Source organism: Pelophylax lessonae (assembly GCF_965119305.1).
Source record: "Pelophylax lessonae genome assembly, chromosome: 2".
Taxonomy (NCBI): Eukaryota; Metazoa; Chordata; class Amphibia; order Anura; family Ranidae; genus Pelophylax; species Pelophylax lessonae.
This window is the reverse complement of record NC_138769.1, coordinates 329,621,667-329,635,424: the sequence shown is the minus strand read 5'-3', so window position 1 is coordinate 329,635,424 and position 13,758 is coordinate 329,621,667. Positions and strand designations below refer to the sequence as shown.

The 13,758-nt window shown below is 40.7% G+C and overlaps 1 protein-coding gene across 1 annotated transcript in view; it reads left to right on the top strand.

Annotated features, from left to right (window-relative positions):
- The window catches only part of SH3D21 (SH3 domain containing 21), a 217,924-nt gene that overhangs the window by 179,629 nt on the left and 24,537 nt on the right, over positions 1-13,758 (top strand). The window contains exons 12-14 of the mRNA XM_082246910.1: positions 2,970-3,078; positions 4,640-4,701; positions 6,703-6,818. Of these exons, the coding sequence (XP_082103036.1) occupies positions 2,970-3,078; positions 4,640-4,701; positions 6,703-6,818 (287 nt within the window). The remainder of the gene's footprint in view (positions 1-2,969; positions 3,079-4,639; positions 4,702-6,702; positions 6,819-13,758) is intronic.

The following is a 13,758-nucleotide window of genomic DNA, read 5'->3' as shown; positions in this document are numbered from 1 at the left end:
GCAGTCCCTGGGTTACAAACAAGATAGGATTTTTAGGTTTGTTCCTAAATTTTTTAAGTGTAGCTGTGGCCTAATTTTTTTTTTTTTTATGGTTTTTGGATAGCATAGGGAAGCATTAATCTCTATAACATTTGTTATGCTGTCTATGTCCCTGTTCAGAAGATTTCACCTCACTTTCTGTCCCTGTGACAATTGGATTTTGAAAAATTTGGCCTGTTGTGGAAACATGGATTGGTGAAGAATCTTCAACGAGAACTCCTTTTTCCCATGATAACTCTTACCGGAGTGAATTTCCTTTCCTAGGATTAGATATCCTCTCACTTCTTGTCTCCCTCCGTTTGTAAATAGGAGTTGTTTGTAAGTATGATGTTTGTAACCTGGGGACCGCGTGTACTGCACTTTTTTTTTTTTTTTTTAAATCTCAGGGCCCACTTGGATTGCCATGTAAATTTATACAAGTTATCAAAAAATGTTTATTAGCAGAGAATTTGGATATGATCGAGGAAATATAGGTTTGCATAGATTAGACCATGTTGCTGTGTTATAACTCTTTATTTTGTTATTTAGCGCTCATGCTCACGAATGTAAATGCAGGTATATGGCCTCGCAGCATAAAATACAGCTGTATTTACAGCACCTGGGAGCCCCAGTTGAGGGTGATTTTCTGCCCATACTAGTGTTTTACAAAATACGAAATACATGGGTGCTTGCGATTTCATGCACTTTTGCCCATGGCACCCTAATCTCACGGTAGGGAAAATATGTCCCTGCATGAGTAATAATGAGTGCATGTGTTTACATAAGATTACAGGAGTACTGTGTATTTTGTATTACAGCAATATGGGCAGAAATATACAATAACTGGGGCTCCCTGGCACTGAAAATACAGGTGTGCTTTATAGGGTACAGTCAACTCATACCCCTGTATTTACCATTGTGTGCATGAGCTCTTTCATGTGCATGAGCCATTACAGGTTCAATAATGCCAGCTAGTGTGCCACTATAGTGTCAGCTCTGCAACCATGAGGGCTGCAGCTCTCATACACAGCAGTGGTTCATAGAATGCAAGGCATTCTATGAATAAATAAGGGGAGAGGACAGACCGATAAACAACAGTATGGTTTCAGTGTATGACAGCTGCAACACTCATAGTCACACCACCTGAAGTATAGCAAGAGCTACAGTATCTCCCAAAATGTTATATTTATTATATCTTTTCATGTAACAACCCTGAAGAAATTACACTTTGTACAATGTAAAGTAGTCAACAATGTAAAGTAGTGAGTGTACATCTTGTATAACAGTGTAAATCTGCCCGCCCCTCAAAATAACTCAACACACAGCCATTCATGTCTAAACAGCTGGCAACAAAAGTGAGTACACCCCTAAGTGAAAATGTTAAAATTGGGCCCAAAGTGTCAATATTTTGTGTGGCCACCATTATTTTCCAGCACTGCCTTAACCCTCTTGGGCATGGAGTTTACTAGAGCTTTACAGGTTTCCACTGGAGTCCTCTTCCACTCCTCCATGACGACATCACGGAGCTGGTGGATGTTAGAGACCTTGCGCTCCTCCACCTTCCGTTTGAGAATGCCTCACAGATGCTCAATAAGGTTTAGGTCTGGGGACATGCTTGGCCAGTCCATTACCTTTACCCTCAGCTTCTTTAGCAAGGCAGTGGTCGTCTTGGAGGTGTGTTTGGGGTTATTATCATGTGGAAATACTGCCCTGTGGCCCAGTCTCTGACGGGAGGGGATCATACTCTGCTTCAGTATGTCACAGTACATGTTGGCATTCATGGTTCCCTCAATGAACTGTAGCTTCCCAGTGCCGGCAGTACTCATGCAGCCCCAGACCATGACACTCCCACCACCATGCTTGACTGTAGGCAAGACACACTTGTGTTTGTACTCCTCAATGAAATATGTTTATCTTGGTCTCATCAGACTACAGGACATGGTTCCAGTAATCCATGTCCTTAGTCTGCTTGTCTTCAGCAAACTGTTTGTGGGCTTTCTTGTGCATCATATTTAGAAGAGGCTTCCTTCTGGGATGATAGCCATGCAGACCGATTTGATGCAGTGTGTGGCGTATGGTCTGAGCACTGACAGCCGGACCCACCCCTTCAACCTCTGCACCAATGCTGGCAGCACTCATATGTCTATTTCACAAAGACAACCTCTGGATATGATGCTAAGCACTTGCACTCAACTTCTTTGGTCGACCATGGCCTGTTCTGAGTGGAACCTGTCCTGTTAAACCGCTGTATGATCTTGGCCACTGTGCTGAAGCTCAGTTTCAGGGTCTTGGTAATCTTCTTGTAGCCTAGGCAATCTTTATGTAGAGCAACAATTCTTTTTTCCAGATCCTCAGAGAGTTCTTTGCCATGAGGTGCCATGTTGAACTTCCAGTGACCAGTATGAGAGAGTGAAAGCGATAACACCAAATGTAACACCCCTGATCCACATTCACACCTGAGACCTTGTAACACTAACGAGTCACATGACACCGGGGAGGAAAAATGGCTGTTTGGGCCCAATTTTGTCATTTTCACTTGAGGGTGTATTCACTTTTGTTGCCACCGGTTTAGACATTAATAGGTGTGTGTTGAGTTATTTTGAGGGGACAGCAAATTTACACTGTTATACAAGCTGTATACTCACTACTTTACATTGTAGCAAAGTGTCATTTCTTCAGTGTTGTCACATTAAAAGATATAATAAAATATTTACAAAAATGTGAGGGGTGTACTCACTTTTGTGAGATCCTGTATATGTTTTCAAAACTATCTAGTTTTGATGAAACTGTAAAGAATGGCGATGATCCTGAAGGTGACATAAAGTTAATTGGGTTAACTATTTGTTAAACAGCAAAAAGTCAAAAAGTCCTGCTTTAAACAGTATGATCTCCTGAAATTATAATATGGAGAAATTCTCTTGTGTTGATAATGTAATGTCCATCTGTTTTAGAGCCAAAAGAGAACAAAGCAGAGCCAACCAGTAAAGTGACCCATCAACCTGCAAGGAAGCCAGCACCTCCTCCGCCAGTGCCAGTCAAGAGCAAACCTAATGCCAGCAAGTGAGATGGGCTTTATATGTCCGCAGTAGTAATAAGTACAGTTCCAGCCAAAGCTTTTTTTGCTTGTTTTGGATAGAGTAAGGAATGGTCAGAACCTACATCAGGTTCGGTGGAACTGCTGAGAAGATGACCCCTCACTTCCTGTGAGTGTGCTTTGACCAAGTCTGAAAGTGAGGGGTCATCTCCAACATTTAGAGTAAAAACGCTGATGGACCTTTTGCTGATGAAGACTAGACACGTTTAGTGCTTGAGGGGGTTATTCATTCCAATGGCCTGAATAAGGTAATAATCTGGCCAATGGAATAAATGAACACCCAAATACTTGACACGCCTTAACATGTTTGCAAAACATGTTTTTTGTATGCTGTTTTTCCTCCCCTGGAGCCAAGACGTTCAGGGGAGGAAAAAAGTCCTGTGTGCTTGGGGCCAAGTCACACCCTATTGGCTGCAATGGCCATGTTCAAATCGATGCAACGCGACTTTGCGGTGCCACATTGATTTGAAAAAATAGTTCCTGCACTACTTTTGGTAATTTCAGGTGCGAATTGAATAGATATCTGTGCATGAAGTTGCACAGACGTCTTCCATGTTGCACCCAAAGTCGCACTGACATGCGGCTTTGAAATTATGCGTCAGATGAAGTTGCGTGATTTCAAAGCTGCAGTCAATGTGAATGGGGACTTAGATTGAGTCCTGCTTTCCAGGGATTACATAAAGCTAATATAAAAACAAATTTGGGTACACTGAATAAAATAAAATTATTTAACAACAGTATATCTGCATGTATTGGTGTTTTTAAAATTTCTGCCTGGAGCAGATCTCTAAAGTGGTTGTAAACCCTTGCATATACAGAATGAAGTCACCAGCCTCAGATGATCCATAGAGATGAAACCAATCCTCCTACAAAAGTTGTACGTGTTTATCTGCAGCCCTCTTTTTTCTCTATCTTTTCAAAGTGCAGAATTTACACAGGATCTCTCAGCTTTAAAAAAAACAGGCAGCGGGGAACTGAAGTTACATTCTACAGAGCTCAGTGCTTTGAGCCCTGATTAAAGGGCTGCCCCCCCCCCCTTACACAGCACACAGGAACAGAGCTTAGTGCTCTGGATTGACGCAAGTACACACTATAGAGAGATATGCTTTGTTCATGTTTCATGTCTGAGGTTTACAACCACTTTAAATGTTGTTCTAAATGTTTTTGTGCATAATCTATAAATTGCATTAGAACCCCCTTTTACCTAAATATAATTCATGTATAGTGCTTTTTAAGGCATTGCACCAATTATATGATAAAAAGAGAAACCTTCCACCTTGGTCATTGTGTAAAAAACAGATACTGTCTCTGTATGTAGCTAATTTTCAAGACATAATTTTTATGGGTATCCAAAACCTGTTCTGTAGACTAAAAGAAACATCTAACTTTTAGCCCACACTGGATAGTGACAGGAGAATTGAAGTTTGATTCTGATTGATAACTATAGGGAAATGCCCACAATTCTTTTGAATACCGCTTTGATAAATGTAGCTTACTTTACTGTCAATGCTTTATTATTTTTCACAGGTCAACTACAGAATCCCAGACAAAGTTAACAGAGGAAAAGAAAGAAAAGAGCAAAGAATTAAGTAAGTTAAAATATTCAATGCACATTGAAGCATATATTATCCCAAAATCAAAATGTAATACATTGCAGTTTATCAATCCTTAGATGTACTGGTTGCATTTGTTTTCTTTGTTTAGGCTTTTTCCCCTCTTTTTTCTATCTGTTTTTGTAGCTGCACTAGAAGATTTAAATGCACTGGCAAATTGAAGCCAAACTCCAGATCATACTTTATAAGCAGTTACAGCAACAGTTTTATCTCTTTTGGGATAAAGGTTTTACATAAATGAATAAAAGCTAATCATTGTAAGTACCCCTGTCAGTGGTAAATGGTTTGTCTTAACCTTCAAACTGCTACATCTGTAGGACAGCTGGTTCTGTTGAAAAATAACAGACTTACTGGCTAGATCAACAGTTGAAAATAAAGCAAAGAAAGACTAAAAAAGAAAACTTGTGCAGCCATCATATCTAAGAATTGATAAGCTTCAGTATAATAATTTTTTGCTTTTGAGTTTAATACCACTATAATAAGGACTATGATAAGCTTGAGACTGAACGATAACATATACATTTATTGAGAATCTTGTATGATTATAAATACGGTATATATTTTTGTAGGTTAGAAAGCATGCTGGTATTGATGTGGTAAACTACCCTCTACTGCCGTATTGTCAAAAAAACGCTAGGAGGTGGTTGTCTGTTTCTGGAGTGCTCTTTTTTAATGGCTCTCCAGAAATACACTGTCATCGATACATACATATTTGCCAGCACACCAAGGATCCTGCACAGCAGTCCGAAGAAACCCCTTATTGCAAAAGGATCACAGCAGGACAGGTGCAACGTTTCGGAAGTGACGCAGGACCCCTTCGTCAGGCATGCCTGACGATCACATGCCTGATGAAGGGGTCCTGCGTGGCTCCGAAATGTTGCACCTATCCTGATGTGGTCCTTTTGCAATAAGTTGTTTCTTCGGATTGCTGTGCAAGATCCTTGGTGTGCTGGCGAATATGTTTGAATCTGTGATAGATCCAGTGTTAAGCTGGTGATCTCTGCAGCACCCACAACTGATGTGCTTGTGTCCGGGAAGGCGTGCGATGGGAATATGAACTATTATGAGCTTTCATCGGACATACCATTTACAGACATGGTGTGCAGACTTAATCTGAGCAAACTTGTACAGTGTGATTGCCTTGATGATCAATCAAAGTGATCATAAATGTAAACAGTACTACTGTTTACATCAGAGAGCCCTCCTCTTAGGTTGGCTATACATTATAACAATGTTCTTATACAATTCTCTTTTAGATTTACCAAAACCATATAATATGAGGTCAAACCTAAATATTTTCAATTTTTTTGCAATCAGGCAGACTCTTGCAGTATATAGTGGAAGGTAAATCTAATGGAAATTGAATAAGAAAATTGTATAATGTATGGCCAGCCTAGCACTCACAGTAGAGGACAGAGGAACTAACAAAATAATTATCATTTATTACTTCTAGAGCACAAGGAACAGGCAATTAGGAATGGGAGTGGATCTCGGGATACTTTTTTTTATTACCCTATAACCTTCCTTTTCTCCACTGTACATCTGATCACTAATCTGTTTCCAATGACCTGTATATTAACCCCTCACCTCCCTTATCTGCACATCTGAGCATTAACCCCTTCATCTCCATTTTCCCAATGTGATCTGTTCATCTCCTGTTCCTACCAATGATGCTGCTGTATCTAGTGCTCCATTACCAAGCTCCAGGTTTTAAGAACCTTCTTAAACAAGAGAATGTCTGTCTAAATATTTAAATCAGTGCTGGTTAGTTTGTTATCTGGTGTTTCCCTTTCCAATTTTGCATGTCCTTGATTCTTTATATTAGATTTTACATCTGACTGACCATCAAAATGGTCCTGAGCAAAGGCCACCTGTCTTTTACTCAGGTCATTGGTTATTGTCAGCGTAGCTTATAACTAAAAAGTTCTAACTTAGGCAGTCTGTTGTTCTGATGTTCTTCTTTTTCATAACCTGTAGATACCTCAACGTTAGATGGCCTTAAAGTGTCATCAATGAAACTGGCACATCCCACAGCAGACAGGCCAAAAATGCAGGGTAAACGGCCACCGAAGACCAAGGTTATATCTTCAGAGGTGAACTTTAAGAGTTATAGGGTCTATTAAAATTTACTGTAAAGAATATACACTGTGTCCTTAATGTACATGATACACATGATGTTCTTATGTGGTGTAAAGAATGTATGTTTTTAGTCCAGCATGTTTGGTCCTTAAAAATATTTACTACTATAACTAAAGTTATAGTTTGGTGTAGATTAAGACTGGGTAGGCCAAAGCAGCTTACTGAAAGGTTATGAAACATTAACTTACACCTGTTTTGTGGCAGATGTTGTTCAACTGGTTAGTTGTCTTTCATGCACTACGGTGTTTCTGTGTCAATCATTTTTATTACGTTTTTTCTTTCCAAGATATAAAAGAAATACAAAATATAGCAACAACAGTAATTTGCCAATGTAACCTACACAGCAGCATTGGTACACATAAGGCAACAAGAAACAAAGTTGGACTTCTCATTATTTCGATTAAAAGTCTAGGTAGTTATTGTGGGTAGGGATGATCGAATGGTTCAGGTCGACCATCGGTTCGACCCGAACATTGACTGTTCGAAATTCGGCCGAATTCCGAACATTTTGCGAAAAAAGTTCGGAATTCGGCAACCAGAACCGCCCAAAATGCAATGGGACAGGAACTGGGCTTTAAAAGCCATTGGATTGGACCAGAAACATCAGTAAAAGCCAATTGAGGGGGCAGGAGGATGCTAGGAATGTGATTGGAGTGACTAGGGGGTCCAGAGGCCAATCAGTAGTGAATACGCCCCCCAGTATATAACATAGCCCCACCAAATCTCTAGCACTGTAATACAGGGGCTGTGGAAGAGAGTGGAAGCAGTTCTGTTACTCCTGCTGCAAAAGTGTCATTTAGCAATTATTAGTGTGAGGAAAGGGATATCTAGTGTAGTTAGGGTACTATATACCACTATAGTTAGAATTAATAATCTAGTTTCTGTAGGGAAAGTGTTAGGTGTCAGGGTGACCGTAGTGTAGTGTAGGGTGAACTGACTCTGACTGCTATGCCAGGGTGACAGGACTCATCCATGTCAGGGTGACCGCCATAAGAAAAAGATAATTTTTCTTAGAATTAATAGTAGAGCAGGGATGGGGCTCCGCTCCTTGTATGCCAGGGTGACCAAATTCATCCATGTCAGGGTGACCGCCATAAGAAAAAGATAATTTTTCTTAGAATTAATAGTAGAGCAGGGATGGGGCTCCGCTCCTTTTATGCCAGGGTGACCGAATTCATCCATGTCAGGGTGACCGCCATAAGAAAAAGATAATTTTTCTTATAATTATTAGTAGAGCAGGGATGGGGCTCCGCTCCTGTCACACATTTTGAAGCCCTAAAACCCAATAAATGCCCCTAAAAAGTGCCTAGGGTTCTGGGTCATGCCCCAGGGACTATTCATCACACAAAAAAAATTCTTAAAAATTGTCGTTTTGGATAGAGAAACAATTATTGAAAAAATTATTGAAAAAAAAAAAAGAGATTTCTTTGGATTTAGTGTCTGGGGGGGTCTAAAACGTGTACCTGTGAAGTTTCAGCTCTGTAGCATGTCCAGAACCAGAAAAAAAGATAATTTTTCTTAGAATTTTTATTAGCGCAGGGATGGGGTTCCGCTACTTTCACACCTGGGCGTTTTTGTTGCAGGCATTTATTGGGCATTTTTTGGGCGTCTTTGGAGGCAGGCATGACATCTGAACTTCTGTGTAGGGGTATATATACACACACACATATGTATATATACACACATACACACATATAGGTGTGAAAGTAGCGGAACCTCATCCCTGCGCTAATGAAATTATTTGCAGGGATGGGGTTCCGCTCCTATCACACCTATATGTGTGTATGTGCATATATACATATATATGTGTGTGTGTGTATATATATACCCCTATACAGAAGTTCAGATGTTATGCCTGCCTCCAAAGGCGCCAAAGCAAATGCCCAATAAACACCTGCAACAACACACCTGGGCATTTTTGTTGCAGGCGTTTATTGGGCATTTTTTGGGCGTCTTGGGAGGCAGGCATAACATCTGAACTTCTGTATAGGGGTATATATACACACACACACATATATGTATATATACACATACACACATATGGGTGATAAAGTAGCGGAACCCCATCCCTGCGCTAATGAAATTATTTGCAGGGATGGGGTTCCGCTCCTATCACACCTATATGTGTGTATGTGTATATATACATATATGTGTGTGTGTATATATACCCCTATACAGAAGTTCAGATGTTATGCCTGCCTCCAAAGATGCCCAAAAAATGCCCAATAAACGCCTGCAACAAAAACGCCCAGGTGTGTTGTTGCAGGCGTTTATTGGGCATTTTTTGGGTGGCTTTGGAGGCAGGCATAACATTTGAACTTCTGTATAGTGGTATATATACACACACATATATGTATATATACACATACACACATATAGGTGTGATAGGAGCGGAACCCCATCCCTGCCAATAATTTAGTTAGCGCAGGGATGGGGTTCAGCTACTTTCACACCTATATGTGTGTATGTATATATATATATATATATATATATATATATATATATGTGTGTGTTTGTGTATATATACCCTTATACAGAAGTTCAGATGTTATGCCTGCCTCCTAAGACGGCCAAAAAATGCCCAATAAACGCCTGCAACAAAAACGCCCAGGTGTGTTGTTGCAGGCGTTTATTGGGCATTTTTTCACATATAGGTGTGATAGGAGCAGAACCCCATCTCTGCAAATAATTTTATTAGCGCAGGGATGGGGTTCCGCTACTTTCACATCTATATGTGTGTATGTGTATATATATATATATATATATATGTGTGTGTATATATACCCCTATACAGAAGTTCAGATGTCATGCCTGCCTCCAAAGACGCCCAAAAAATGCCCAATAAACACCTGAAACAAAAACGCCCAGGTGTGAAAGTAGCGGAACCCCATCCCTGCGCTAATAAAAATTCTAAGAAAAATTATCTTTTTTTCTGGTTCTGGACATGCTACAGAGCTGAAACTTCACAGGTACACGTTTTAGACCCCCCAGACACTAAATCCAAAGAAATCTCTTTTTTTTTTTTCAATAATTTTTTCAATAATTGTTTCTCTATCCAAAACGACAATTTTTAAGAATTTTTTTTGTGTGATGAATAGTCCCTGGGGCATGACCCAGAACCCTAGGCACTTTTTAGGGGCATTTATTGGGTTTTAGGGCTTCAAAATGATGTTTTTTGATTACCAAAGTTCGGGTCCCTTTGATTTCAATGGGGTTCTGGAATCCGGACCTGAACTTTCAGGAAGTTCGGGTGTTCTGGTCAAACCGAACTTTTCAAAAGTTCGATCATCCCTAATTATGGGTTGACTCACATCAGTTCCATGATGTGGAGGACCCTGATTGGAAGGGAAACAGTGCCTTTTCAAATAGGAAACATAAATCTAGGGCATCATAAACACTGAACATCAATGAAAACTCTATATAACAACAATTAGGGCCAGGTCCAAACATCTGTTCGGCCAGGTATTTGGGTCCAAGGACCCCTCTACCAATACCAGGAATGCCATATATAGGCAGTCCCTGAGTTGTGAATAGCCGAGTTACGAAGGACTCCTACTAACAAACGGACGTCAATGCCAGCTGCTTGTGCTCCATGCTGGTCCCAAATACCGCAGAGCAGCCATTTTGCAGCGACGGACACCTCCCACACTGCAGTACTGAATGGCCACAAGAGCCCCAGATAACACGACTGCACTCCCAGAAGTGCCTGGAACATCCCATATCCCTGCAAAGGCTGGAGTTACAACTAAAAATGCACTGTTTTCGACTTTCAAACAAATTCGACTTAAAGCTGAGTTCCGGCCTCAAAAACAAATTTGGGCATCCACTTGCTTTAAATCCCCTAAAAAACAAATGGATACTCCCGATTTTTTTTTCTTTACTTACCTTGTTTTTGAAAAAAGTATACTTACCTTCCTTCTACTTCCTCCATCTGCGGCCGCAGCCCACGCCGTCACTTCCTGCTTGCGTTGACCCCTGGGAGCTGAACGTCATCGCTCCCAGGAGTCAATGCGCCTGCACCGGCCCCGCTCGTCAGTTCCAGTGCAGGCGTGTCATTCCCTGCTAAACAGCTTCTGGGCATGCAAAGAAGCTGTGCAGGGATGACGCGCCTGCCCCGGAAGTGACGAGCGGGGCCGGTGCAGGGCATTCTGGGATCAAGAGGTCACAGAAGAGGACACCGAAGAGGACGCCCTGGCTTCAGCTGCCCACACCTGAGATGGCAGCGCTGGACAAGAAATTTTCAAGGTAAGTATTTCTTCTAAAAGGTAAGTGCGACCTGGGACAGTTCAGAGGCTATCCATTATGAAATGTACTAGCCCTGACTGTCCCAGGGGTATTTTTATTGAAAAAACGTTTCCGAGGCCGGAACTCCGCTTTAAGAACAAACCTACAGTCCCTATTGTGTTTTGTAACCTGGGGACCGCCTGTACATATAAAAGGAAATTGAGAATGGAAGAGAGGTACTAGGGGTGTATAGAAGAGAGAACAGTAAGTCTAAAAAAGAAGAGAAAGAAAAAGAAGAAAGTGGTTCCGCCCGGGGTCAGGCTCTCTCGAGCCTGGGGGTCGATTCCGTGTGTCCCGTACCTGCAAATAGATAAGCCAGGGGGACCAAATTTTTTTCAGAACGGGATTGCTTGTCCCGTAAGACACTCATTTTCTTTTTATTCAGCATGATCCAGGTGAGTTTGCAGTTCATCACGGCAAGATGAACTACAGTGTTTCTAAAAGAATTATAGATTCAGTAGAAACGACTTTTCTAGTAATTAGGCCTTAAAACAACTAAACACAGGCGGATTAAGGTGATGGAAGGCAAAGTTTGGGAATTTGTTTTTGGGGCAAAAAATTAGCAGTAAACATAACTAATTTTCCATATATGAAGCAATCCACTTCACTTTCTTGAAATTCCTTGATACATTTGTTAACATTTATTTTATTTATTTCCTCTACAAATTAATTTGTTTGACGGCTGGTTGTGTAAACAGCTTTGGCAATGTCTGGGATACTTTTAATGATTCATCCTATACTATTGAAAACTTTTCATGTATAACTGGTAAAAATTGGTTATTTTGTGTGTTTGCTTTAGTTTGTGTTGTAGGAGAGAAATATAGCAAAAATATGGGAATTTTAAGGTGCAAATCTCAGAAATAGACGACACTCACAATATAAAAGCAATTTTTTATTGAGTATAAATGTTAAAAAAAAGAGGTATAAAAATAGCATTAACAGACACCAAATCTCATCCAATGATTACTCATAAATGAATTAAATGTTAGGACTTTTCAATATGAAAAATACAGATAAATCGTAGTCATAAGAAATGGATCCTGATGTGAATTCTGAACATGTTTCATGGTAAAGCTTCATCAGGAGAATAGAGCTGATGTGTACACATCAATGCAATAGCATCTAAACATGGGAGAAAGTCCCCCATGAAAAATAAGGGATGAGTACCCAAGGGCCCACCATACCAATATGCCTATCTAGAGGGGTCATATAGTGGGAAGAGGAGCCCAAATCCACCAATGCTCATAGCTCAGGGTAATAGTGCTGCTCAGGAAGGGCTAAGGCAAAACCAATGAATACAGATAACATAAACAAAGCTCTGGTTTGCTATAGCCTAGTTGAAAACACTTAATTTGGATATGAAGACTCAAGCCTAAACTGCAGGCCCAAAAAAATAAAAAACACCCTTGCAGTTGGATGGCCCCCAACACACTGCAGGGTTTAAAAGCTTGTTAAGTCTAGAGGGTTGCAGAAGAGTGTGTACAACTTATCTGACTCCCCACTCCAGCAGGATCCCTGATCTGTGCAGCCGGTCCAGAGCTGCCTACTCTGCAAGAAATCCGGCCTCCACCTCCACAATACAGGGTTACTAGCCCTACACTGTATGTGATGATGCAAAGGATTTTTTTGCTTGCGTCTATCTAGCAAGGTTACTTTGCGGTACAAACAAGGAAACTTAGACATTTGCGGTGTATAAATGTGCTTTTACTAAACAAAAGCATGCTGTACATACAAACTATTACAATATTAGGAACATATCACAAGACTAGCAGATATAACAATGCCTAACACATGAACAGCCTATGGTCTGTAAACAGCAGAAATACGCTTCTTAAACATACAACCCTTGTCCCAAGAATATCAAGTAAATACTTAGCTCTGGTCAGCTTCCAATGGATCTCTGGAACAAACAAGCAAGGCATTGCTGCAACATGGCTGTCCCACAGCTGATCGTCCAAGAAGAGAGAGAGAGAGAGAGGCAAAAGGGCCTTTCTTATGCAAATTACTCCTTTTTATAGTCCTGTATACAAAAGACCACCCACAGGATGTGGTCATTCCTCTTGACCACTCCTCACTCATTTTTTTTTTTGCATCAACACATGGCTGCACATCTCTTACAACCATATGGCTCATTAAGTATGCAGCAGCCAATTTAAAAGAGACTTTTACCACATGTGGGTGAGAGAAATTATTACACATGTATTGGAACATTTGTAAAAAATCCACAACTGATAAAAGGATCCACCCACAGATGGGAGCTTAAGAGAAAGGAGATGAGCAGGGAGTCGGATAAGTAATACGGCCTCTTCTAGAACCCTGTAGACTTAATGCGCATCCAACCCTTGCCGTTCATAGGGGCCCACTGCAAGGAATTTTTTATGTGTCCAGAGTTGAACTTTAAGGCAGGGTCCCTACACCTCCATGATTGGCTAGTAAAGCTTGCCACGTGTTTGTGTTTAAGAGGGGTTCTTTGGAGTCGGTTTGTTTTGCTGGACTTTTTGAAAGCCTGCCTCATATGATAAGGTGCTTGTGTTTGCGTCTTTTTTAACCCATATACAGTCAGAGTGATGCACCTCTTTATTTGAGTCATTTTTGGGGGGGGGGACAACT